Genomic DNA, 27,969 nt, shown 5'->3' on the forward strand with positions numbered 1-27,969 from the left:
TTCTGCAAAGTATCCACACTTTTCAGATCTTTATTTACTTATTTGTTAGAGAACTGTCAATCATTTCCCTCCAGCTTCTAAATGATGTGTTCAAGTATGGCGTTTTGTCTAATACAATCCCATCTAAATGAATGAAAGGGTTGTGAATAATTTTGCAGTGCAGGTTAGAGTCATGGAACCGACTGGCCTGGTTCCAGTCAGTCGATCAGAACACATTGGAAGAAAATTAAAGTGTCTCCTTTTTGCAGCTGGACTTGGACAAGTCGATTGACAGCCAACACAAACACACTGATGTCACCAAACTGGGTTAAATGTTACGATGCCACGGGATCATACCACCCTGGCTAATGGAGGTTCAACGTTCAGCCCGTCTGAGCCACATTGACATAAAAACGGACCTTGAACCTCTCACCTCAGCCGAGGTCGGAGTGTGTGATTCTGTGTGTGTTGTCACCCGGGCTGTTGTGTCTGCAGCGCGTGGGGTCATGCTAGGGACAGACCGGGGTGCTAATTCTTGCTGTCTGTTTCATCGCTCATGTTACAGTGCAACCGCAAGCACTTCCACCGTTTCCTCTTTTGGAAACACAGAGTATAGCGCAGTTGATGCTCCTTCCTCTTTTGTGGGTCTCATCTGTAAATCGGTTTACCACTGTGGATTTAAATAATGGTATGTTACGGATACATTTGGAATCATCTGTCAAAAATAAACCATAGTGATTTGAAAACGAAAACTCGACGACTCCGTTTTGAACGAATTAACGTGTTCTTGGACTTTGGATTGTACTTGTCCTGTTATGTATTATTATTATGCAATAATAATAATAATAATAAAAGTGATATATCTTTTCCCTAACTTTAGCGTCCAATACTCAACACACCTCTAAGACATTAATTAGTTCAAGGGAAATTTGACGACTACGTGTCATTTGTCATCTGCACAATGATGTCAACTGAGTGTTTGTCTACTAAGCAAAATTTAAATCATTATTTAACATGAGTAGCATTTCAGGTCATTTCTTCATCTACATTGTAATTCTGAAAGTGACATGTTCTTCTTTCTTTTCTTGTTAATTGCACAATATTAATCTCTTTAAACCAGAGAGATTATGTGCCAAATGTTTTCGGTTTACATTTGAGCAAGCGTCCTGAATGACTCGTCTCCTCCTTTGTGTGGAGGAGGCATCTGAGGTGCGCCGTCCAGAATTTCAAGATGTGATATGTCCGACCTCAGGACAGCTGCCTGCGTCAGGTCAGGTTCAGAAAAGTGCTGCACACTTTTGGACTTTGTTTAGATTTCCTGGTATAATGTAAGTCTTCTGCAAAAAATCTCAAGATTTGACATTTAAAGCAGCTCTTATAAGCTCTTTTATACTTTACATTGCACTTGTAATGTACAATAAAACATTTTGATCTGATGGGATTAAATCAAGTCGATGACATTTACAATCATTTCCCCGTTTCAACATTTTCCTGTGCCGTTTTTGTGGTATTCTTCTGTCAGTTATAATGGATGAAAGGAAATTTTAAAAGAAATGATCTGTTTCTGTGTGTTGCATGGCGTCATATCTTGTTCATTCATGACACTTTGTGTTCCCAAGTTAAGAACATTGTTCAGAACAAAACTGAGACTGACAGGAATCCACTGCATACACTGCATGGTCTTTGACTCTGGCAGGAAGTAAAGCTCCAGAGAGGAACCAGTCCACTTATAGCCTCCAGAACCAAGCTATGTGAGTGAGCTCACACTTTGGGTTTGAGAGACAGAAAAGAGAAGAATTGGAAGAATACCTGACAGTCTCGGTTAGACTCGGTTCCATGTGGGTCCAAAGATTTAACATTTGTTCCATTTTCAGCTGGTAAACGACGTGATCCAAACTAATTGAAAAGCCTGTTCACATCCTCGCCTGTGGTGGCGCTGCACCTGAAACTGCTGAAGGAAACGACATGGAAACCTCAGAAGAAGACCAGCGCATTGTCCTTCTACACAAAATGTAGACAAAAAGGGCGTACTAGGGTCAGATAGTGAATGATAATGAAGAGAAATGAAAGCTATTTAGCTTTAAAAAAAATACAGGACTCTTCAAGAGAATTTGAGGAATTGTGCAGTAGTGCAACATTGACAAATGCAAGCTGCCGTTAAAAACTAAAGAAGAATTGGAGGATTTCTCATTTGTCTCTGGTAAAAAAGACAACCAGCCATTTCTCCGTGTAGCGCTAAACTGATGTGTTTGTTTTGGTTGTATTTACCCAGAATGCCCGGCGCTATAATTCTTTTCCTGCTTAGCATTCGAACTGCACCAGAGTTCACTTCAACCTAGGTTTTAGTTCGTTTTTTTTTGTTTCGCATTAGAGTACAGTTGCGCATTCACTCCTCCCCAGACCAACTGGACCAGGGTCACTTTCTACGGGAAGCATAAGAAATTAAAATTAACCGTTGGCAGCAATTGCAAATATTACATAATGAGCCTAGAGGCCTTAAAGTGTAGGCGTATGGGTGTTATTTATAATCAAATGTTTTTGTATTAAATGTCTGTAATTAAGCTGACATGTTGATCTCACAGATTTCTTAATTCTGACTCAGCTCCACCCTTTATTCAGTGTTATTGTGTGCTTAGGTTTTTTTCTCCCAGTACGGCTGGATTAAATACACAAAGGTTGCAATAAGCTTAAACCAATCTACGAATTTCTGCAGGCCCGTGCAGAGACCACTAAAGGGGCAGGTGCTCAAAAAAAAGGGCACATCTGACCGCATTCTAGGACAGAATATTAACAAAGCCACTCAGCTTTCAAAGTTTAATAAACAATGATAAATTACAAAAATGTGACATATACAATCAAAGCTAACGAACATCTCTATATAGAGTATAACACTATGCATATGTAGATATTTTATCAGTAATTTCTTTCTGCAGGTCTATTTTGCTACAGGAAAGTATTGCAATATTCAAACTCGCAATTTAGCAAGATATGTAAATCAGAACTGGACCACCAGACATATTTTGTCTTTACAGAATTACACTATTAAAAATATAAACAAGGGCACAATGCAACCTTTTAGTGACTGTAATCTATAAAACAAAGATCTGCCTGTTTGCTGCAGTGGAGATGAAGACGGTCCATTCAGGTCCATTCAGCTGCATCAAACTTTAATGTGGAACTGCAGAAAAAAGAAAAAAACAAAAGCAAACATTGAATTGTTAATGCATGTCACCATGAGAAAAGCCTACTGAGTTTTACTTAAAAAAAAACTTTTTTAAACATTTAAATCACATTCGTCTCATGAAGTGCATTTTTTTTGCAAAACAAACTTATTTTGCATGTCAGAAATCTTTTCTTAATATTCTAAGTTTTTGTTGGAGTCAAAGTTTTGCTTGTGATTCTTGAGCAGGGCCTAAAATCGCAACAAAAGATTTCTGAAATAAAAGTTTATGTTTGGCAAATAACTTTAAGTTCACAAGACAAAAATTAGTTATTTAATTTAAAAAAGTTTTTTAAACAAAACAATTTGTTTTTTTAAAAAGAAATCATTACAATTCCAAAAGTTTTGATTACAATTTTATTTTACTTAACTGAGGTTAGTTTTTTTTCTCCATTGAATAATTGGGAAACAATTTTAACTTCATACTCTGTGAACCAGACCCTAAACTTAAAGTCTGGATTGAGTTTTTTTCCCTTCATTAATGATACACTTTTATTACATTCATTATATCTATCATGGTACTTCAGGGTGTTATTTTTAATTCTAAATGAATATCCTTGTTGGACAATTATTTAATTGTTATTCTCCTTCAAGCTACATTTACCTAACGCCTGAATAAATGAAATGTACATTATGAAGCAAAGGAAGTTAGAAGATCGGACATATATCCATTATGGAGATGATCGGTTTTGGACGGGCGATGTGGCCTTATTGCATAAGCAACACTGAAGAATGACTGATATCATTAACAATACAGGAAAATAATAAAAATAATTTTAGTACATGTTATGTGTCAGAAGAGTGCTTAGAAAATAATAAATAAATAAATAAATAAATAAATAAATAAATAAAATACAAATTGACCAAAAAGGCACTTTGGGGCAAGGAGCAAAAAGGGCAGGTGCTCAAGCACCCCAGCTCCCCCTCTGCACGTGCCTGAATTTCTGCATCAGTACATCCCGCTCACTATTATTACTGAACTGAGCGGAAAGAGTGTCAACACAAACCGACACCTGTCGGAAAGTGACGACGACGGAGGAAAGTCATGTCATGTTTTGATGCAAGTCAGAGCAGGCTGGGTATAACAAGAAAGCCCCACCTTTTCTTTCAATGGTGCGATTTTCCTCTGGGACTCATTGGCTTAAATATAATTGCAGTCTCATGGAATAACTTAAATACAACAAAAGGCTTCGACCTTTTCCCCTCTTTCGCATTCCCAACCTTTACTCCATGGAAAAATTTCAAGCCCCTCCGCTCTGCTTTCATGGTCCTTCTCTATCTGTCCTCTCCCTTCTAACTTTCCACCCCACCTGCAGTTGCGTGTTACCCTGCTGCTGCGCTGACGCACACGGCGTTCAGCCCCCACCGCGCAGCCGCTGCATTCGCGGTATAGCGCGGGGCTCTCGCGCCGTCACGCGCACGCTGTGTTTGGCAACAAACAGCTCCCCGGTCGCGAGGCCCCGTGTGTCCCCGTGCCCCCGCGTGCATTATAAACATATATTCACTCATACGGAGCTAAGATCTAAACAGCTGCGGAACAGGTTTGGTGTAGCACAAAGTGTACCCACGTGTTCGTTTTTAATTGTGGCCCCAAGCGTCCCCTGGGCAAAACGAGTCTCTCTCTCTCTGTTGCTCTCTTTGCACTCGTTGGCCCATCTCGACAAGTAAAATCTGTGCCATCATGTGTTCCAAGTCAGGCTCAGAATCGCAACTGTCCCATCTGGGATTCTCGTCGTTTTGCCCTCTGCGTTCCCCTTTTTGTCAGCGCAGTTCGAAAAGAACCAGGAGAAAGTGTGTAAGGTGATCCGTGGGAAAGTACAGTGATGGTTCTGGATTAGATCCCTGAGCACAACCTCTGCGTTGTTGCAATAAAAAGAGCAGGGACGCTGATTTGTGCTTGCTGTGGAAGTGGTGTCCTTTTGGGTATTATGATGGTAAAGAGGTGTTCCGCTGCAAGAGAACAGAAGTAGAATGTTTGCACTTTGACTTGGACGCTCGGGGTTACCGATGCTCACATATAAACTATACATGCCACATGACACCGTGTTTGTTTTTTTTTTTTTCTGAAATTAGCTAAAAGCAGTTATACTTTTGTCGTTTCTTTTGGTTGCACAGATTATGATGTGAGATTGACTTAAGCAACAAGTCCTCCTGTGTTATTGCAGCTTTTAAATCCTCTGTTTTGCCATGGGAGCAGCAGACAACTAGAAGATGCACAGAATTGAAAGTACAGATTAGCTGCGCTTCCATTACAGAATGTGCGCAAAACTTTGTCAATGTTCTGCACAAAAAAAACATTTTCGCAGTTGCGGCGTTTCCATTAAGAAACGGAATTAAAATCACACGTGAATAAGTTTGCCACGGGATCACAAAAAAAAACAAACAAAACATGACATTCCAGCTACTTCCTGTAATCTTCTTCATGGTTTCCGCCAGTGGTAGCATCCTGTTGTTGATCACGTGACTCGTGTGATGCAGGGAAAACAAGTGTTTTCCTGGCAGTTTTGCAAAATAAACCAATTTTGAAAGACTTTCTTTTAATCAAAAGAATTTTTTTTTAAATTGCGGCGATTCCATTTAAGCAAATTGATTTCCGAAATGTCAAAATTGCGCAATTGCATGTTTAATAGAAGGGCAGGTACAAACACATATCAGCCTTCAGAAGTCATTTAATTTAATTATTAAGCATCTCCTCGTGTTGTATTCTCATTATGAATCCAGTAGTTCAGTTGAAGACTTCAAACGTTTTGAAAAAAAAGGTGCTGCTAACTCAGTAATTTTAGAACGTTGCCACATCCTGGAGGAAATGATTCACTGGATGGTTCACACCAAATCACATACATGTTTTAAAACATGCATATGGTTCATGTGCGGAGCTAAATCTGGCAAAGAATCTGTGGCAAGTTTTAAAGGGAACTTTTGCAAGAACTAAAAACTGAAGGTGAACACCTAAAAAAAAGAAAGGTGGTTCTACAAGATATTACTCAGTGAATATCTAAAAAAAAAAAAAAAAACAGAAAACCACATTTCACGTTGTACTGCTTCATGTCGGTCCGTCACATAAATGAAAAGGCTTGGGGATTGGAACATGACAAGCGGTAAAGTTCGGTCCCCTCCTGCTGCGCTGGCTGAATTCACCTGCCAAACTTGAATAGCTTTATCTAATCTGCAGAGCGTGTTTACTCACATTGATCTATCTGCCACAGATTCACACGGCGGGTGCAAACGGCCTGAACTTGACTGCACAGTTGGCGAGTTCAGGGTTCAACAGTCAGAGATTGAAGTGAAACAGATTGGAAATCCTATTTAAAGGCGTGTAAACAAATATAGGAGTCGGGAGATAAAGCTGCTCCGCTGCGCGCATGTTTGACGAGGCGGAGGCGTGTGAGCTCTGTTTGCCCCATGAGTTGCTGTGTTTGTGCAGATCACCGCAAGCAAACATGCAAACTGTCTATACGTTTTCAACCAAAGCAACGGCTTGTCCTACAAACACACACACACACACACACATATGAGTATTCAGACCTGTACAGGCATGATGCTGTAGGTTTTCAGGAATGTGTGCTCAGCTAAACCGAGAAGGCAGAAAATACATCCCCCAGTACGAAACTGTGGCCCCAAAACAAATCGACAGGCAGCTAGAGGATAGTCTCCAGACAGGGGCCTCCACCACGTTTGATGAATCTTGTGGACGTTTCGGTCGGTCCGCACGGTTGTCGGTGTAACTTTTGGCTTTATTGATGGTCAGAGCAGATGGAGGTGGTCACTTTCAGTGGATCCCCGTGTAATTTTTACGGGTGGTCGTCGAGAAAAGATGCAAACAGACGCACAGATCTGGTCTGAACTTGTTTTTAAAGGACACAACTTTACTGGGGTTCCTTGATAAAATCTTCAAAGTGGAGGCCAAGACGTTAAGAAGTGGTGTGCTTTGATATTACTGACATCACACGAGGATGTTAAAGCAAACAAACAAAAGAGGCATTTTAAGGTCAATTTCTACCCATATTTTTAATCCCCACGTTGCCGTTTTTTCCCTTTTTGTCTCTGTTATTATTTTGAATCCTCATGTAAACTGATACATCCCCCCCTCCGTACCAACTCTGGTGCCGCAGCGTTTGCTTCTGTGTATCTGAATGTTTCTGGTGAGTTGTTGAGATAAAAATGTGTGGAAAATGACCCCAAAAAAAGCAATTTTACAATCACATTAGTGCACTTGTTCTGCATGAAGAAGAAGCAACATTGAGGAATTTTAACATTTCTCTGGTTTTAAAATGTGAAAAGTTCTGTTTTTATTGTACGTAACTGGCTACAATATCAACAAATTGATATGTAGGCCGTTTTATACCTTAAAAAGTCGAGTATAAACCAAAACTGCAAAGGTGCAAAACATTAAATGTGTTTATTGAAGATTGGCTTCTACTATTGTTTGTTCACGCAATTAAAATATGTTTTTGTTTAATAGAGTGCTTAGTAGAGGATCCTTTACAGAGGTGCACACTAATTGCGATTCCGAATTGCTATATATGCAACCAGCAGATTTTTCTTTTCAAAATAAAAGTTTATTGTCTTTAAACAAAAAGCTGTTTGTGTCAGTGTAGGCTAACCTAAACCCAGGGAATTCTTCAGGCGTTACATGTCCAAGTATGGAAAAACAGTGACTCACTGCACATAATTAATACCACCACATCAAACGTAAGGGGAAAGGGCAAACTGGGATTGATTTCAACATGAAAACTCAATCAAAACCTAAGATTATAGAGAACGTTCTTGCTTTTAATTTACCATAATTATGTCAAAGGAGTAGAAATAATAATAATAATAATAATGATAACGATATTTTTATTTGATTCTTTTTCTATCAAATTGAAAATGAGAAAATAGGATAGTAGAACATTATGTTATGCATGCGTGGTTAATCCAATATTTTGTTTACACATATCGAGTTCCTGGAGAAATGATTAAGAACGTGCTTATCAGCTTGTTGCAGAAGTCTCCGCCTGAGGGGGCGGGGCTAGATGTGGGGTGAATAGCACGTTTCAAACCGGGGGCGGAGGCCCAGTGAGAGAGAGTGAGAGCGCTCTAAAATTACTACCGTACCTTCACCCTCCTCTCATCCTCTTCAGTTTTCAAGCATTTCTCGTAGAGGGAGGATACTACAGGCGTGGTTGCTCAGACCTTTTTGGTTTTATTTTGGGCCAAGTTCAACGAAGCTACCTGCTGTTTTCTCTCCCCACCACCCCCACTTTCCCCTTTTTGTTTTGCGATGGCCAAAGGAGAAGGAGCTGAACAATACTCCAATGCCAGTCTATTAAACAAGTCGGTCAGCTCGGATGTTATCAAGCTTTCAAGAAAGGTAAGAAGAGTATGTGGGGGAAAAAAGATTACAAATCTTGCTTTGGAGGTTTAAAAAAAAAAAATCCTATATGTTATTTCGCATTAAGGCGGAATAGGCACGTTTTCAGGAGTGAGTGTTGAAAGCTGGAATGAATGGAGCACACCCGGCAAACTGACGTTTCAAAGGCGTGAATCACGTACGTTAGCCGAGAAGGGGCGCGCGACGCTCACTTTGATCTCTTTTATACATTGGTGTAGCAAAATATGGCTAGGTATTACCCAGAACTGCATAAAATGAATTAAATAAAATATATAAAAGGTGGATGGAAGCAAACATGATCAATTCAATTTAAAAAACCGACTCAAGCCCAAGAGTGCCTCCCGCCCTGTCTTTTTCTCTCGTCAGCATGTCCTCTTAATATTTAAAATATGCTAATCTAGACGCTTAAAGGAGTCACGCGCAAAGAAGCTTTAAAATTTTAATATTTGGACGTTATGTATTTTAGTTTTTTTTCTGCTGCTCTCAAATGAGCCATCAAAACTAAATGTAAACCTCTAAAATGTTCATAACTAGGGCTATTTAAGACTCATATTCGCGTTAATTCATGCATTTCACAGCCATCTAAGCAGTTAATTTGTCACGTGCGTCAAAATGTGTCGGCAAGAAAATAAAATTTTAATGTCAGTAAATTACCCAGCTGAAAATATAACATCGGTCACATAGCGTCTTCGAGCAATATATGAAAGCACTGTATGTTCAGTTCAGGAATAACGCGACAATAATTTTGAATTACTGTACGAAAATAGGATGAAACTTTGCCTCAGGCTGTAACTCTATTGCCACAGGGGGATAAAAGGGTGTGACTAAAGTCGGTATGGGCTTGACTATTTGGCAACCATAACCTCAACAACTAATTGAAATTCCATAGTAATCTTGTCAAAATATTAACATTTTTTCCATCGCTCTGAACGCAACAGGAAGCGTCCACCGAGGTGACGTGTCAGAAACAGCTGAGGCAGTCAGGGGATCCTCTGAGAAAAGTCCCCGACCTTCTCTCTCTGTACTCGAACAAAAACGGAGCGGCTTGCAATCACAACTAACCTAATTCATAGCGACTTTGTTTGGAAACCCCCCTCCTCTTTTCCCACGTAATTCTTCTTATCAGAGTACAGTAGTAGCATGTAGCAAATGCACTGATATGTGTGCTATTTACAGTCAATGAGCTGATATGGAGGCTCTGAAAGTAGTGTTAAAAAGTTACTCGTTCTGTCACCCTTTTGTCACATTACTCGGTTAATAACTTATGTATTTTAGACAAAACTAGAACTTGTAAAACGTCAGCTTGTGTTTTACTGCATCCCAGGACATCCCAGAGTGCATAAAGAAGATCATAAAGATGAAGGTTATATGTTCTGGTGCTTCCGTGGGGAATAATCTTGTAATGTTTTTCTGTTCAACTTAAAACTACGGGTTTATAAGGTAGTCAGCAGCTCGTATTTCCGTCTCTTGTGTGCTCCTTTTGTTAAAAGAAAAACATCAGAACTTATCAAAATCAGAATTGGCATGTCTAAGAAATCCAGATATTGGTATCGGCTAGGAAAATCCTGATTAGTGAATGAGGGAAAATGTGCTGCATTTTCCTTTATGCATTGACTTGGAATTTATATCATATAAAACAATTATACCCCTATTCGATCACCCTTTATGCATCATAGCGGCTGACTTTTAATCTGATTTGAAGTAAAAAACAAACTTATCATCGAAAAAATTGTCAGATGCCGATCTCTGGTTGATCAGTTCATTTTTTTTGGTTTGTTATTGTTTTCATGTTTATTCTCCCTCATTGCAACGATGTCGCCATTGTAACTGGCAGTAAATCTAAACTAGGACACTTGAATGAGCACCAGACGTGATATGCTTGTAGACTAGGAGGAACAGGAAGTTGCACAATTCCTTTGCAATCAGGTCGAACAAGGTTTGAACCATTGAACCAGGTGAAGGAAAGAAAATCAAGTTATGCTTCTGCCACGGTGGCAGACAAGTGAATAAAATCTCACTTGTTGTCACAGGGCTTGCTTTTGTTGGGAAAGAGGGCATTTGTGGCCTAAACAAAGTGGAGTTGAGTGTATCAACAAGGGAGAAGCCTATTTACTCGCTTCGAGACGCAGCATTATCATACTATGTATTGTTTAAGGCAAAGCATTTTCCACACTAGTGACACATGTGGAACAAGGAGTGGTGGAAATGTACCTGTGTGGTTTAGAAAACATTTTCACACATAGATGGTATCACACAGGTTCATTTTGACTGGCCCCAGCGGCGGCTTTGTTGATTCCTGCGCTCCGATTGGTCAGGAATAGGGTGTGCTCTCACCTCACTTTCTGTGGTCAAACTGGCAGCGCTCCCCTTTTCCCCGCTTTGGGCTATTAAGTCAGTCCAGACTGCTGCCAAGGTCCTGTTGCCCTGGCAGCTCCTGACATGACCGACAACAGCGACGTTGTGGTGCCGCGGCCGACACTAGTCGCCTCAGTTTGTGTGCTGTCATTAGACAGAGTGTTTACTGTCCTGTCTGTTGAAGTATCAATTACGTCGACTGTGGAGAAAATGAAGAAGAATTGGCGCTTGTTGGGGAATCCATCTTGGTTGTTTCCTCGTGCTTGCCGTTTCTTCTGGTCAACGGGAACTCTCTCGTTCTTCAAGGAATCCGTGGTGATTAAAGATTTGGGCCAAATTTCTTATGAGACTCTTGCAAATATGTTTCTCCATCCTAATTCTGAGCGATGAGAGAGTGGCGAGACTGACGAGTTAAGGAGTTTAGAAAGAAACGGGGGAAAGCTCAGCAAATGACTCCAGAGGTTTGGGCGTGCTAAAGCTGGACGATTAAACAAAACCTTGAAGGTTCCTTGAATGTTCATTTTTCATTGACTTCATTGACTTGATGCATACATTTATTTATATAAGATGCAGCTGTCGGTTGATGGATCAGAATAGACCAATTTTTAATTGGCAAGAGTGTTCGATAAATCGGCCCAGATTTCCTTACTTTTGGGAGATTGACAATCTGCCAAAATTTAGAAGTGAAAGCAATAACATTGCTTTTTCTCATGAAAAATTGGCACTGGCAACATAGGTGACAAAATTGTGATCGGTGCAAATACTGGTCAAAACTGAGTTTCCAACATCAGGTCTATAGTTGAATCAACTAGCATCTTGTCGAGCATTTGATTAAAAATTAGATCATTTTTAGTTTTTTTGGTCATTTCTTAACTTTTCCATTCACATGCCAAAAAAGAAAAAAAAACAAGAAAAAAGAACGCAAGACAAAACTAGTATAGAAATGGATAAACAATATTTACATTTCTGTCAATGGCTGACCAAAATAAAATGAAACAAAACTGTAAGTAGAATCACCTTCACATTGTTATGCATAAGGAATCATCAAAATCAAAGTAGCAGAATCTTTCCTGTATATTTTTCACAGCTTTAATTTTCTGTTGGATTCAAAACTACCATCTATAAGTTGCAGAATTGCAGCGAAAGTGCTGGAGCACCTCTTCCCAACCTGTTGCCGTACACAAAGACTCAAATACTTTTTCAAACAAAGATTTTCTGGATTAATCGAACCTCTTTTTTTTGTTTTGTTTTTTGTTTTTCCCTCCTCAGCATGAGCACAGAACCAGGTTGTCGATCTGCAACAAGATCTGCTATGCAATCGGCGGTGCGCCCTACCAGATCACAGGATGTGCTCTGGGCTTCTTCCTGCAGCTCTACCTACTCGATGTAGCTCAGGTAAGCGACCTAAAACTTTACAGTTGTGCTTCTTAAAAAGAAAGTCTGTTTGTAATACGGTGGGGATTGTAACTGTGGGGGAAAGTTTCTAACTTGCTGACATTATTGGCTCTGCAATTAGGCTCTACTGTATCTGAAAGGATTAATGTGTGGGGGCTTGTTCTTTAAATATTTTGGAGGTGGGGAACAAAGCCAGGACAATGAGGAGGGTCTTGGTTTAATAGGCTCTTTCACTAATCTGATGGCTCGGGCCACAATAAGCCCCGTTGAGCCCGAGGCGTCGCTGGGTTTTGGCTTTGTTGGCCGTCCAAGGCGGCTCATTGCGGGGCCCTCTTTGGGTGACACAGCGTGGCGCAGATTGTACAGTCAGGAGTCGAAGTGCCTCCTTGGCCTGCTAAACGTCGCCTTATAAAGTTTAAGGTTATATATTTTTCTTTTACTGTTTTACTGCTGCTGTTCAGCTTTACAGGAGCAGTTTGAGATGTTTTCAGCTTACCTGGAACCAGTAAAACATCTACAGTGAAAGCACTGACAGTTTCTTCCTTGCAGTTGGATCCCTTCTACGCCTCGATCATCCTGTTCATCGGCCGAGCGTGGGATGCCGTGACGGACCCCACGGTGGGCTTCCTGGTCTCCCGGAGCCCGTGGACTCGTTTCGGACGGATGATGCCCTGGTACGCCTGTTTTTTTTTTTTTTTGTTTGTTTTGTTTTTAAATGGAACTATGCTTCTCCTGCTGAGACTTTTCGGTAGACCTCTGTGGAAGTTGGGGCTCTGCCAAACGCCACCCCTCCTGATGAGGCCCGGTTACATAACTTCACTTGTTATCACAAATTTGTTACTGAAGCAGCTTAATGGAGTGGTGGGGGGGCCCAGCAAGTGAATGGAAGATTTCCAGCCAGATTGGACACGTGTCATTGTTTAGGGGCGGGGCTTGAAGTGTCTGAGTCATCGTTGGGAGAGAAGTTACTATGAGGCAAATTAGCCTCTTCCTCGTTGCACTGTTTTGTACATTTGTTTTCTTTTTCCTCCTGCTCTATTTTCTCTTTCTATTCATCCAGTGGAGCGATTAACATTTGACTGAAAGAGTCCAGAATAGATTTTGGGAGGTTTGAACAACAAACAAAGCTGTTGGGTGTTGAGCCTAAACAAATCGAGCTTCTGCAGAAACGTTCTCTCGCACTCTTCCAACTGCAAGATACTTTGCATGGTTCTGCCAAATATAACTCCTACCCAGGAACGTGGTTAGATGGACACCAGCTACTTTACCTACCCTTTTTCATCTGGACAAAAAAAAAAAAAAACGTGCCCAACTGAAGTAGTTTTTTTTAATATTATTATTTGTAGCCCAGGACATTGTGTCTGTTCTAGAAAAAAAGTATCCTTTTTAAATTGTTTTTTTTAGTATTATTAAATTTTTCCAGGTGAATTTGAGTAAACATCTGCATCAGACAGAATATTGGTAGAAATACATGTTTAACCTGTGCCTTATAAATCTCATACCACTCTTTTTTTTTTTCCCCCATTTGAGCTCCTGCCACCCTCCCAAAAAATATCTGTGCACGCCCCTGCTCCCACCTGATGCAGAACTTGCCCTTTTTTCTCTTTCTCTCCTACAAAGTACACAATGTATTTTTCAGAAAGTATCTCTACTGACACACTCCTACTCTAAAGTGTTATCTGACAGCATTAGTACGTCATGACACCATTGATACCCTTTGTTTTTTCACGTTTTGTCTCGTTGCAAACTTCGAAACAAATGTTTTTGTTTTTTTCTGGTGATAAATTATGAAATGCGCAAATAGTATCGCATGGAGTCATACGGCATGAGGCGGTTTCAAATTTGGTAATTTCTTTTGTGTGTGTGTGTGTATTGTAGAAGTCCAAAAGTGTCTCCTGCAAACATTTGGCCCTCATATCTGGTGGCCATATTTGACACACTGAGGGAAAGGGGGTGTGGGGTGTCAGCGAAGGGTCTGATTATAGAAGAGCTCGTCAGTTTCCTGTCAGCACATCACAGTGTGATTGTTAGGGGATGGAAACCGGCCAGTTGAGGAAAAGGTTATAAAAAAAGGCGAACAAGTTCACGGGAAGGGAAACGTCTCGGTGGTCCCCACTTAACATCTTCAAACGAGCCCTAAAGGGAGATGCATTATTCTCCCTCAGGTGTTCAATACACAAGAGCATGTGCTTTAATTCAATAATGACAAAAAGAGATTAAGTGGAGGTTTTTGTATCTGAGATCTTGCTACAAAGATCAATTCATTCACAAAATATTCAAATCTCATCTAAATTTTTAACTGGGCTTCCCTTTTTATGGAATAAAACAAAATGTCCTCATAATTAGCTAAACGGTAAAGCACGTAAAACTAGGTCACTCGGGCTGCTGACATGACGAGGTGAGACGCGTTTCCTCCACTTTTTATTTCGTCATTGGGGGGAAGAAGAGAAGGAGGAGGTGGGTGGGAGTGGGTGGGTGGAGGAGGAATGGTCGGCATGTTGGGTCACGTTATCCCCCAGCTCTGTTAGGTTGTACAGATGAGCGAGACACGGGAGGAAGCGGGCGAAGCGCTCCATTGTGAAGCTGAAGGGGAGGAGGGAACGGGGGAGAGCGGAGACGGCTTCTCATTGGTCTATCTGAGAACACACCACCTGTCTGGGCCAATCGCGTAGCGGCACACAGGAGTGTGGGATTTCTTTTCTTTTTTTTCTTTTTTTAAGATTGGTTGAGGAATCCAGAAGGTTACTCCAGTTCAGATTTCAGAATGAGGCTTTCTGTTGCAGCAGAGTTAGAAGTGAGCAACTTTTAAAATAAATAAAATGCTGTAGAAGGTAAATACGTGGCTTTTTTTGCCTCACCGCTGAGGCATTTATGAGCATTTTTAACATTTCTCAGGTCTAAAATGTCATTAAAGCATTAAGTAAACAAGCCACTGCTTGAGAACCAGAATGTTTGGCCAATTATTGCTATAATTGAAGCTACAGTCACACACCTAAACCCAATAATATGGACCTGAATTAAAAGGCACTAAAACAAGTCCAGGCAGCTTTGTGTGGCCAGATTATTTTTTTAAAGCTCACTTGTTGAGTTATCTGTCAGTTAAAGTGGCATTTCCCTCCAATCAGCAAAGCTAATAATATGCTTCCAGCCGCGGCATCAGGTTAGCGCTAATATAGGCTAAGCTGTCAGCTCCGTTCTGCAGGGTCACTGGGTGTGCAAATGCTGAAACAAGATTGCTGTTGGTAAGACACAAGACGATGTCATTTGTCATTAATACAGTACTATTTTCTGCTGAGGACAACCCCTCCCAGCCACCCCCAAAAAAACCAAAAACAAAACTAGACATCATGTTTGATTCTGTGTGAGACGTATTTATTTACATTCCTGAGTTTATCTTTGATGAAACATCTGCCGTGACTTGCCCGTCTCTTCTCACAAGGTCACAAGGTTCCAGTGAATGACATCATACGTGCAGTAAAGCAAAATAAATGTACCCCACCTCTTCCCCCCCCCCGCTGTGCCTCAGAGCTACATTAGAAATAATGAGAGGCAGGATTTGTTTGGATCCTAGTCAACGACTCCGTGGGAGGAAACTGGGCGTGTCGCTTAGTTTACATACAGTAAAGACTGATCATGCTGACATGAACATGACTTCACATCTTGTTATGGTATTCCTGTAGATATTTTAGACAATCGGGATGACGAGTTCATTTCCTTCCCTGTTACTTTCCAGAATGTAAGTGTCGAGAGTGTTAGTCAGCCCACTTTTATCTTTAAACGAGATTGGGGCGGGGAAAAGATCCAGGAAATCTTCCGTACAACACGTTCTACAGCCGCATTCTTCTTTTTTAACCAAATGTAACCTTGAGATCAGGCCATACCTGAAGGTCACACCATTGGAGACGGACCAGTCAGAGCTTACCGGCTGATATCCAATCTCTGGTTGTTGTTCCGGTTCTGATTTTACATGGACGTTCTGTAATAGAATTGAAATAGAAGATTTTTTTTTTCTGGCTTTTCTTTCCTGTGTGCTTGCTTGTTAATGTTTATATAAGTAGGAAAGGTGACATCACACTGTGTGAGAGAGCACTTATTGCAAAACAATATTTGAAATAATAATAATAAAACGGCCGGTGGCGTCTTTGTCAATGATTGGCCTTGATTAGCGCCTCTAACATCACCATGCGTAACATTAGCGCTGTTAGCACAAATTCATTTTTAAAAATTTTTTTTTAAATCGGATGTACTGAAATTCAGCGACATGTAAAACTCAAAACTCTACCATTTATGCTCACAGTAAGAAACTGTCAACTCCCACACAAAATGTTTAGTGACAGAGTGGACTTACAATTTAAGAGAAGGAAAAAAAAAAAAAAAAAAAAGATGCATCAGAAAAACCAACAAGAGTTTCTATACATCAGTGTGTGTGGTAGATCTATGGAAGTGATTAAACTATGAGCTCAAACAAAGTACAAATGGAAGCCAGCTTAAAAAAAAAAAGCTGCGCAAAAAGGAAATCATTAGATCTTTTCTCTTCCGCATGCTCCTTTTCAATTAAAGTGTGTAAAATTCAAGGTCATTTGATGTGACTATTTATCTTAGTTTCCCGTTCTTACTTTTTATTGTCTGTTCGAAATAAATAAATGTCTTTTCTGCTTCAGTCTCTGATGTTCTCTCTTTTCGTCCATCTGCAGGATCTTACTGTCCACCCCTTTTGCCGTGACGTCTTATTTCCTCATATGGTACGTCCCCCCCTTCGAACACGGCAAAGTCATCTGGTACATTTTATTCTACTGCGTCTTCCAGTCCCTGCAGACAGTAAGTCTCAAACCCAGATCAGAGTCCTAAACTTTGTGTGTTTTGAATTTCTTTGTTTATTCTATTTTTTACACTACTTATAGAGTCAGAATTGCAGACTCTGACCCAAATATATATACACACAAACTGCCACTAAAGTATGTCAGCATCTGTCATCACTCCATTGTATTAGGAGTGATGACAGATGATATTAGGAGGGCATGTTGTTGTTTCAGTACAATAACTTTGGAGCATGTATATATATATATATATATATATATGTGTGTGGGTGTGTTTGACTTCACTTGCTTCTTGGTAAGGCCTCAGGCATTTTAAGCAAGCAGGATGAGTAACCTGCTTTCTGCTCCATAAAGCGACAGGTGTGGCTCAACACGGAGAGGGGTGGGGCTGCAGATTTAGAAGGAAAGAGGAAGGAATTGAGCAATCTACACTCACCTTGTTCTAAACGGAGTAGGAAATGTTCAGTCAATGACCTGTACATTCCAGACGTTTCATGTCTGTAATGTTTTCCAGGCTTCAACCCTTGTCATTTGAGGGGATAGGGTGTCGGTGCAACCTTAAAAAGTCATTAGTGTATCTAAGGGAAAAGCCTTAAAATGTCTTAAATTCAGTTTTAAAAAGTAAGTTGGCATTAAATGCGTTAATGACGGGTTTTAAATGTGTTATTCTTGTATATTCTATGAAGTTTTTTTTTTCTTTCCGTCAGGCAAAAGTTTGAGTCGTGCCCAATCAACTTGAGGCTACCGCTAACTAGCTGCTAACAAAAACTTTGCTAGCTAAGTCGTTTGTGTCTCTCTCATGGTTAAGTGAAAAAATGCTTGTCACTACGGGGGTCAGAGAACATTGCAAAATATGTAATTTCTTTTGCAAATTTCTGTCATAACACAGGTCTTACATTTCACTAGCTGCATTTCCAGTGACCATATTACTGTGCAAATTGGAAGTACACAAATTAATTTCCTTAATGGAAACACGGCAGTTTAAAAAAAAAAAAAAACTTCTTTTGATTAAAAACATTTTTGCGCTAGCATGAGGTAGTTTTGCAGTTGTATCAAAGCTGAATCACTTTTTTCGCACCTTTGATTAACAGCCAGATGTTACTACTGGTGGAAAATACAAAGAAGACAACAGGAAGTGGTAGGAGGAAGATGCCGCGGCGTGTTTTTATTTTAACGACTTAACACGTGAACAGACTTTTTCACGTGTGATTTTAATTGCGCTTCTTATGTAATGGAAACGGCGCAATTGGGACATTGTGCGTTTTCGACGTTAGCGGAACATCGACGAAGACTTGTGCACATTTGTAATGGAAACGCAGCTACTCTTAATGGTCTTAAAAAGTCTTATATTTGAACTGTTCAAACCTGCAGAAACCCTGAAGGGTTCTAACAACACATGATTAGTGTTGTTAGAAGGCCACACTAAACACGCTAGTAAATAATTTGCTCAGCTCATATTGTGGCCGCCGCCTCAAATTTTGTCTGAAATTTTGTTTCAACAAAAGTTGAAGTATGCTTCTTTTTTTTTTTGAGTCATAAACATAAATTTGATCTTCTTTTTTCCCAGTGCTTCCATGTGCCATACTCTGCCCTCACCATGTTCATCACCTCCGAGCAGAAGGAGAGGGACTCTGCTACGGCGTACAGTAAGTCCAACCTCAGCACCCAGGGGGGAAAAAAACTCCAGATTTCCCGTGTGGTGGCCTGACTTGATGTGTTCTGCTGGTCCCATCAGGGATGACGGTGGAGGTTCTGGGCACCGTCCTCGGCACGGCCATCCAGGGTCAGATTGTGGGCAACGCTCACGCCCCCTGCCTCTCTTCCAACTCCTCCAACTCTTCCAACTCCTCCAACTCCTCCATTCTCCTGAGCCACAACAACTCGGACCATTCCCTGCAGCACACGGTAAACAAATACTCTACACTTAAAAAAAATATATTTTTAAATCTTTTAACAGAAGTCAAAGTGAAATTTGGATCGGAGATGACGAATATCCACAAATATTTTTCTTATTTCTTCTCCTCTTGTTGTTGCAGAGGAACGCGTACATGATCGCGTCTGCCGTCATCTGCTCCATGTACGTCCTGTGTGCCATCGTCCTGTTCTCCGGCGTGAGGGAACACGGTGAGCGCCGACTCAGTCAGCTCTCACTCAGTCACATCAGCTGATTAGCCAATAGGAAGCCTCGGATGTGGCCTGACTCTGTGGGCTGACTCGCGTGTGAGAACAAGCGAGCAGCCAGCTGTGGTTTGAGCTGAAAGTGTTGTGAGGCGTAATGAGCCTCACAAGGCACGTTTGTCCAGTAAATGATGAGCTTTGAAGACGGCTTGTTGTGGGGAAAAAAATGTGTAAAGAATCAGAGAGAGGGAGATTTCTGAAGTAGGAATCGGATTTAATTAATAATGTTTCACTAATGGCTGTTTCTTTGTGTGTTTTCAGAGGCTATGGGGATCAGATCGAAGCCGATGCCCTTCCTTAAAGGCATTAAGATGGTGATGGGGTACGGGCCGTATGCCAAGCTGGTCATGGGCTTCCTCTTCACCTCACTGGCTTTCATGGTGCGTACCAATCCTCATGAAAAACCCAGGGGGAAACAAATCATTTCAGAACCTTTTCCACCTGGTCGCGTCACACACATTCTGTGTGACACGGCTGGAGAAGTCCTAGGAATGTTTAGGAGCATAAAAGCCGCCACACCCAAACGTGTGAATCGATTTGGATCAGGTTGCTGTCATGCTGCAACTTGATTCCCCTTGGTGTAAGAGAAATGTTGGAAATGTTCTTCAGTTTACTACAGCCAGCTGAACATCACACTAGCCCCAAGCATAATGCTGCCAACACCATGTGAGGTTATAGTTGTACTTTTTGGAGTTATAAAACGGTAAATATGGCTCTGATTTTCCTAATTTTGGGATATTGGCAAAATACTGGAATCGCTGTTGCCAACTTGGCAACCATGTCGCTAAATTTAGTGACTTTTCAGACAAAAAAAAAAAATCTGAATTGGTGATCTGAGACATTATTCATCAGATATTATTTTTTAATTTTCGCTTGTTAAAAAGTTGGTTTGGTTTCATTTTGCAGTTGAATTCTGCAGGTTAAAAGTCAAATTAAAGGAGGAAAAAGTTCTCAAATGAATTGACTTGTTGGCATTTTAATACAAGGGCTTTAAACTTTTCATATTATTCTATTACAAATATTTTTGGATTTACTCATCATGCTATATGCTTTCACAGACATATGTGTGTTTTTGTAAAATCATGATTTTTATTTTGTTTTTCCAGCTCCTGGAGGGAAACTTTGCTCTCTTCTGCAGCGCCACGTTGGGCTTCAGGAAGGACTTCCACAACATCCTGCTGGTCATCATGGTGAGCGCTCACACGCCTTTACACGCACAGGTGGCGTTTTCAGACGGGACGCAACCCACAACGGGTCCGATTTTCGCGGAACAAGTGGAACAAAGAGCTCTCCCTGCCCGAGGCGAGGGAATAAATCGTGTCCAGTACAAGGCCGGCTCTGTGGTCGGACATAAAACAGTTTCTCCTGGCTGGAGCTTTCGGTAACTCAAAGCGCCTCCGCCTCTGAATGCCACGCTGTTCCCACAGACGGTCAGGGAGCCACATTCTTCTCTCGCCTTTGTTCCCCCGTCTGATATAAACCTGAGAATTGAGTTGGCGGATCCCGACCTTTTTTATTCGACATCACAAGTGGCGGGGCCAAACGAGTCCAGGTCAGCGAGGGTGAAAAGATTACTTTAAGCTTTTACTTTATGGAAAGGATTACAAAGCCACTTTAATGTAAGTACATTACATTTAGTGAAGCAATTATTCTGGAAAAAAAAAAAAAAAGGAAAAATAACCCCACATGATATTTTCCATAATCAGCACTAAAACGTCCTAATCCGTACCTTCTGTCATTTTAGTGAAAATGTCTGGCTAATCCGACGGGATTACAGAGTCAGGACCTTCATGTCTTGGAAAAAATATTCACATTATTCTGGTTGTGACATGGCCAGATAAAAAAAAAAAAAAACTCAAATTTATTGCCAATTCTTCACTGCAACATTCAAGGTCACTCAGATTGGACAGAGATCTTCTATTCAAAGTTTCACATTGGATTTTCTATAGCAGAGGGTGTCCAAACTGAGGGCCGAGGGCCGTTTGTGGCCCTTGGGGTCTGTATGTCTACAAATTTAACCCACCAGCAAATGGAGCTGATGCCGATGAACACTTCTTTTAATTATAATTTTTTTACATGCGAGTTTTGAGATGATATATTCTTAAATGAGAAATGTACACTGCAAGTTTATTTTTTTTTTAATTAGTCAAGTTTTTTTACTTTTATTTCTCAACACACTTAGGCAGCCGATCATTAAGCTTTGCTAAAGATGACAATATGCATGTTTAAAATGCCAAAAATGAAGGCTTTTCTATAAAACTATTTGGCATTTTTAATTGGGGACTTTTTGGATTCTTCTCCGGAAGATTCCATTGTGATTTTCAGCATTTAAAATTTTTTTATTTGTTTTCATTTAGCTTGAATCAGCAGTGTTTACATGATAAAAATCTTGCTTGCTGATGAGAGTCTTTGATTACTGTGGAAGAAGAGGAAAAAGATAAAGCAGATAAAACTCCACAAACATGGTGGAAAACTACTGCTGCACAATGACCTTTTCTTTTTTTTTTTCCTGCTCACTCATGAAGATGTCCAGCTGGTTTCAGAAAGCAGCTCATATTTGCTTTCGTTGGAGCCTTATTATATTGGGCTTCTCTGGTAAAAGAGCTGCAGGGACACAACTGAAGGTCATCAGTTGGAATGTTGAGCTCTTATTTGCAAATATATTGATGTTTTCTTTCTTTCTTTCTTTTTTCCTCCCTGCAGCTCTCCGCTACGCTGGCCATCCCGTTCTGGCAGTGGTTCCTGACTCGCTTCGGGAAGAAAACGGCAGCTTATGTCGGATCCTTGGTAAAGCCGCGCTTCCTCTCCAAATCTGATGTTGCTAGTAAAATTTGGAAATTATTATTAACCCTGTGATTATTTTTTTTTCCCCCTCTTCCTCCCAGTCTGCCGTTCCCTTCATGATCATGGTGGTGTGTGTACCGAAAAACCTCATCGTCACCTACATCGTGTCTTTTGCCTCTGGCGTGGCGGTGGCTGCAGCCTTCCTGCTGCCCTGGTAAAAAAAAAAAAAAAAAACAACGCTAATCACTCATCTGGATTTTATTTTATTTTATTCAGGCACTTTGCAGGCAGCTTTTATGAAGCGGTTCTTGCTCTCCTCCTCCTCAGGTCCATGCTGCCTGACGTCGTTGACGATTTCCAGGTTCAGAACCCGGAATCCACGGGACACGAAGCCATCTTTTATTCCTTCTACGTTTTCTTCACCAAGTTCGCCTCTGGCATCTCGCTAGGCATTTCCACGCTGAGTTTAGAGTAAGAGCTCACACAGAAAGACGACTGCACATTCTAAACTACTCTGGACCAGGCACAGCTTAGGATTTACAAAATGCAAACAAAAATATACGGAGTCACTTTAGAGACGTTTTTTTTCTTCTTTCCCCCCAACTTGAACCAAACAGTCTAACTAGAAATGGCATGACAGAAATGCTTTTAAAGCGTCACGGTTCTTCTGCAGTCCTAAAATAATGGAATATGATTAGATTATTTCTAAATGTGGAAAATTTAAAATCTGAGAATTTCTTATTCTAATGTCTAAAAGTAAAACTCTTAATCTGAATTACGTAAGAATATATAGGTTTTTAGGTTTAGAGTTTGCTCTGGGCCGATTCATCGGTGCACCTCTAATTTTGACACATCTACATTTGTCCAGATGCAAAAAAAGAGCAAAATATTCTTTTGATTCCCTGAAGATAAAAAGCACTTCAGCCATTGTTGTTTCTTGATTTGTGTCAATAAAAATAGTATGAAATCAGATAATTAGTGTTTACCATAATGTACAGAAAACACAGTTTTTAAAAAAGAAATCCAGAAAATTCAAAGTGGGAAAACGATGGCATGTTGAAAGCATAGCGACTCTGCCAGGCTTTCAGGGGAGACGTGTCAGTCTCTAGTCAAAAGTCTAAATCCAATCAAATCGCCCAAAACCCTGTGACTGATGGCTAACTTTCTGCTCAGTTGACTCACTGCGAAGGTTTGTTTCCGATGCGTAACCGTTTTTCTGTGATCCGTTTTTAGCTTTGCTGGATACATTACCAGAGGTTGCTCCCAGCCTAAGGAAGTGGATCTGACCTTGAAGGTGTTGGTTTCGGCCGCCCCCGTCGTCCTCATCTTCATTGGCCTGGGAATCCTGTACACGTACCCCATCACCGAGGAGAGGAGGCAGGGCAACCGCAAGATCCTACAAGAGCTCAGGTAAGATGTCTTGGATAGTTGCCATGGAAACTGTGTTTTCTTTTTCATCTAAAGATAATGCAAAGTTTTTCCAAGGATGAACAATACGACGACTCCAACATCGTTGTCTGCTGATATTGTTTTTTTTTTTTAACATATCGGTATTGGTCCGATAAATACCAACAAGAGAATTTTTTTATTTTTTTTTTATTGTGTTGCCATCTGTTTTTTTTTTTTTTTTTTTTAAGTGTCAAAATGATATTACAGGATTAAAAAAATGAAATAGATATCGATGTCAGCCCAAATTTTCACATCGGTGCAACCCTAAACTGTGTCATTATTTCAATATATATTTCAAAACACTTTTCCTCCCTCTGCAGGGACGAGGCAGATTCGGCGTCGGACTCCTCAGAGGTGACGGAAATGATCTAGCGCATCTTCTGAAAGCAACTTCTGGACCAATCTGTTGGCCGGCTGGCATTTTGCACTGGGCGGGACCAACGGACCAGGACCCGGACCTTCCCTAACCCCCCCGGGGGCCCGTCGGACCGCACAGGAACCGGATTGTACGGCCAACACTGTTGCTGCTGCTGAGAATCCAAGTACAAAAACGGATGAGCCTACCTGACTGAGACCTTTCCCAAAAAACATCCCGCTCCTCCATTTTTGTTTTTTTTTTATACCCGTGATGGTTTCCTGGTGTGACTTTCGACGCCTCGCCAAGCCTTACCTTTTTGTACGACGTGCTACTATTGAGTACAAAGTGAGAATCCTTTTAAAGGTTGGTCTCTAAATAAAATTGCACAAAGAAATGTAAAAAAGAAACGGGTTGGAGGGGTAAATTTGCATTAATGGTGCTTTTGTACATACGACACTGAACAGTAACGACCTTTAGCGCTGCGCTGGAAATGACGTCACAGTAGACTTGCAAACATCGGAAGAAACTGCCATTTTGTAATTTTGTTTTTTGTGTCTTTTGCCTGAATTTCACTCGTATTTCAGAGACAAAATTTGAAAGAAAAAAAAAAAGCACAAACTGACGAGTGCCAATCGCTCACTGAATATCTCATCATAGTTTACAAGAACGAATCAAGTGTTCGCATCGCGTGAACGCAGCGAGTTTGCACAAAAAAGAAAAACTGCAGTTTCTCCAGTCAACTGTTTTTTAAATTTATTATTTATAACGGCTACTAATGACCGTGTCATTTCTTAACGCTTTAATTTCTTCAAACCTGGAGCAAAACCTTGACGACAGCTAGCACATATGTTTAAATATTAATTTAAATATTTATTAGTGTGATTTTCACAGTCCTCCTCTTTGCAGTATTTAAAACCTATTTAAGGTCTGTACAGTCGCGCTAACAGAAGCCACAAAGCTTCTCGTTCAGTTTTTTTTTATTTTTTATTTTTAAATGTGACGCGTGCATCTTTCGGTGGATGTTGCCATTACTACAATCTTACGGTAAATAAAAAGTTTGTACGCTCCTGTTAAAACGGCAGTAAAAGACAGAAAATATACCGGATAAGATTTTTGAAACGATCCACCTTTACATCATAAATTCCTGCTGTTGCAACAGGAGTGTGTAGACTTCTTTTTTTACTATTCTTACCTCTTCTACAACACTGTATGTATTTAAAAAAAAAGGGAACACACACAGTTTTGATTGGAAAAATGAGTGTGAAGACAGAGCAGTGACATTGTTTTTTCTTTTAATCTTTAAATATTGTATATAAAAACAACCAGGACACTTTGATCACCTCAGTTCTCCAAAAGTGGGAAAAAAAACAAAAAAACTTAAGAGGACCGACATGTTTCATATCAGCCGATATGGAAATGTGTATATGTAGTGTCATATGTTATACATACTGTTACATCTTGGACATGACAACTAAGTTGCCATAGTGATTTTTATTATTTTTTTTTATGCATTAAGCTCTTCCTCTATCCCTTCCGAACGATACTGTATGTGCCATCGTCACTCACTGAAATTTGTAGCTATTGTACATCCTGTAAATGTTTTGTTCTCGTCGGTGCGTAGTGTTTTTACGCGTGTGTCTCATGACCGAGGCTGTTGATGAAATGTGTGAGCTTTAGTCCTGCATGGGGGCACGCAAGCCTCGGAGACTGCGCCTCCTGTTTATATGTAAATATTGTACGTAAACATGTAAATAGATATTTGTTTGCAAGTGAATGGATTTCTGTACACTGTACTGTAGTTATTTAAGAAAAGAAATACTGTGATGGAAGGAAATAATAAAAGATGATTAAGTGGAATGAAAATGACTTTTTCCCAATTCATGCAAAATACTCTACAGAACACAAGCATTGCATGTTACATGTGCAATTTTTCACATTGCACATATAATATGATGTTCTAACACAAAATTTTAATAATAGGAACAAATGCTGGATATATAACTGAATCTGTATAGCGTAGGTTTCACTTGAGAGAATTTACTGTAATGGGTTGAATTTTTGATCAAACTTATCTAGAATTAGCTGGGATTAATATTCATAAAATATTAGCAAGAAATCCCATTAAAAGAAATTGTTTACGTTAAAATTAAACCTTGAAATTCTACATTAAAGGGCTGAACTTGATGTGTTTAATATTTTCAATATTACAAACCGACAGTCTTCAAGCTAGCGCATACTGCCACCTAGTGTTGGCGCGATGTAAAACATTCAGAACTTTGGCAAAAAGTAAATAAAAAAAGATGTCTAGCTAAACTGTGCTAACCTTACACTTTTCAAAATGGTAAACACAAATGCGTGCCACACTTTTCAGATGTTTATCGCAAAGAGAAAAAATATCACTTTCCATCTACTTATGCTCTACATTGATTTGATATAAAATCTCAAACTATACTGTGGCATGTTGTTTGTAATGTCACAAAATATATAATAAGCATTTATTTAAATACATTAATCAAACGGTAAAAGTAGACATAGTTTTAAGCTGTTTTTCAGCAATATTGACGATGCGTTTTTATTGTGAAAACCAGCCCTCAAACCGGAAGCGCTTCCGTTCTTGTAATTAACCAACAAAAAGCTATAAAATTTATTTACACTTTTTAACCCACAAAGCGGAAGGTATCCCACCAAAACATATACCCCGAATAAGGACACCTAAAGGAAACTTCACCATCTTCAGCTCCATTCGTTGGGTTTGTTATTAAGCCGAAATGGCCGCCAACCCTCCCGGACAGGGCTCCCAGAACAAAACCCGAGTGGCCATTCTGGCGGAGCTGGACAAGGAGAAGCGGCGGCTGCTGCAGAGCCAGTCCATGAACAGTCCCGGAGCCAACATCCCGCTGTCGGGCCGGAGCAGCCTGAAGGAGGCGAGGGACAGCGCGGAGCAGCAGCACATCGCCGCCCAGCAGAAGGCCGCCCTGCAGCACGCTCACGTCCACTCCTCCGGCTTCTTCATCACCCAGGACTCCTCGTTCGGGAACCTCATCCTCCCGGTGCTTCCCCGACTGGAGCCCGACTTCTGACTGAGCAGCACAGCTGACCCTGGTGGTCCGACTTGAACTCACAAAAAGCGGAGTTTGTTAGCTGTGAACGGAAGAGTGGCACCACGGTGTTTTCTTGGTCACTTTTTTATTATGAGATAGAAACGTAAGAAAGTTATTTCAGGTTCAGAATGTTGTTCATAGGCTTAAAGTATGAAAGCTTCAGTTAAAGAGCCATATATATATCTTATGTCATGTTTACTAGCAGTACATTTTTTGAATAAGCTATTGGACCACAGCTTGCTGTCAGAACAGTGTTTACAGTTTACTGGCCAGAGTTATGGCTCTCTGCCAGGGTGCCCTTCAGTCGGAGGGCGCAAGATCACTTGAAGGGGAGAAAGTGGTCCGACAGGTTCATCCCTAAAAAGTATTCTGTTTGTTTTTGTCCGTTCTCATTAATGTAGATTAGAGGCCCACCACCCGCCCTATGTTGTGCTGTGTATGCACTATAAGGAAAAAATGACTACAAATATTTGTTTCTTTTTTCATCAATACCTATCTATCTATCTGTCTGTACCACAGCTGGTTGTTCTGTTTTATACTTTGTAACATACTATAGTCAGTACTACACTCTGTACGTCATGTTTATGTTTTGTTAGTTGCCGTTACAGGTTTTCATCAATGTAATTTTCATTCAAAAGTGTGTTTAATTATCCATGTCTTTATTTCTGTCTTTGTAATGTGTACAGAAATATAATGTGCAGCTAAAAGAGGTGTTTATTTCCCTAAAATTTATATTTTTCCCCCCTCCGTTTTCAAAGCAGCATACGTTCTCAGATCTGAAAGTGAATGTTCTGGACTTTAAGCTGCCACCTCTAAAGTGTATAAAGGATTTTTCTAAGCTAACAAAAATATGAAGTGTTTTTTCTGTAATCGGTTCATTGTGATTTTTAAGATAAATTTTCTCACTTTTTAAGTCTTGAGTTGCAGGCGGTTAGGTTGAGGTTGAGCCCAGGTCTTGT

At 40.4% G+C, this 27,969-nt stretch overlaps 2 protein-coding genes across 2 annotated transcripts; both read left to right on the forward strand.

Moving 5' to 3' along the window:
• The first annotated feature begins 8,259 nt into the window (after nt 1-8,259).
• Nucleotides 8,260-25,716, forward strand: mfsd2ab (MFSD2 lysolipid transporter A, lysophospholipid b). Its single transcript, XM_008421485.2, has 14 exons — nt 8,260-8,552; nt 12,198-12,323; nt 12,873-12,997; nt 17,018-17,141; nt 18,708-18,786; nt 18,876-19,045; nt 19,177-19,264; nt 19,580-19,698; nt 20,425-20,508; nt 22,022-22,105; nt 22,204-22,316; nt 22,430-22,573; nt 23,336-23,512; nt 23,872-25,716. The coding sequence occupies exons 1-14, from the start codon at nt 8,463-8,465 to the stop codon at nt 23,921-23,923; spliced, it is 1,575 nt and encodes a 524-aa protein (XP_008419707.1). The 5' UTR covers nt 8,260-8,462; the 3' UTR covers nt 23,924-25,716.
• A 158-nt stretch (nt 25,717-25,874) lies between these two features.
• On the forward strand, nt 25,875-27,880 carry LOC103472103 (SOSS complex subunit C-like). Its single transcript, XM_008421486.2, has one exon. It carries the CDS (start codon nt 26,678-26,680, stop codon nt 26,987-26,989), a length of 312 nt encoding a protein of 103 aa, XP_008419708.1. The 5' UTR covers nt 25,875-26,677; the 3' UTR covers nt 26,990-27,880.
• Nucleotides 27,881-27,969: the final 89 nt, after the last annotated feature.

The sequence above is a fragment of the Poecilia reticulata genome, linkage group LG11, assembly GCF_000633615.1.
Source record: "Poecilia reticulata strain Guanapo linkage group LG11, Guppy_female_1.0+MT, whole genome shotgun sequence".
Lineage (NCBI taxonomy): Eukaryota > Metazoa > Chordata > Actinopteri > Cyprinodontiformes > Poeciliidae > Poecilia > Poecilia reticulata.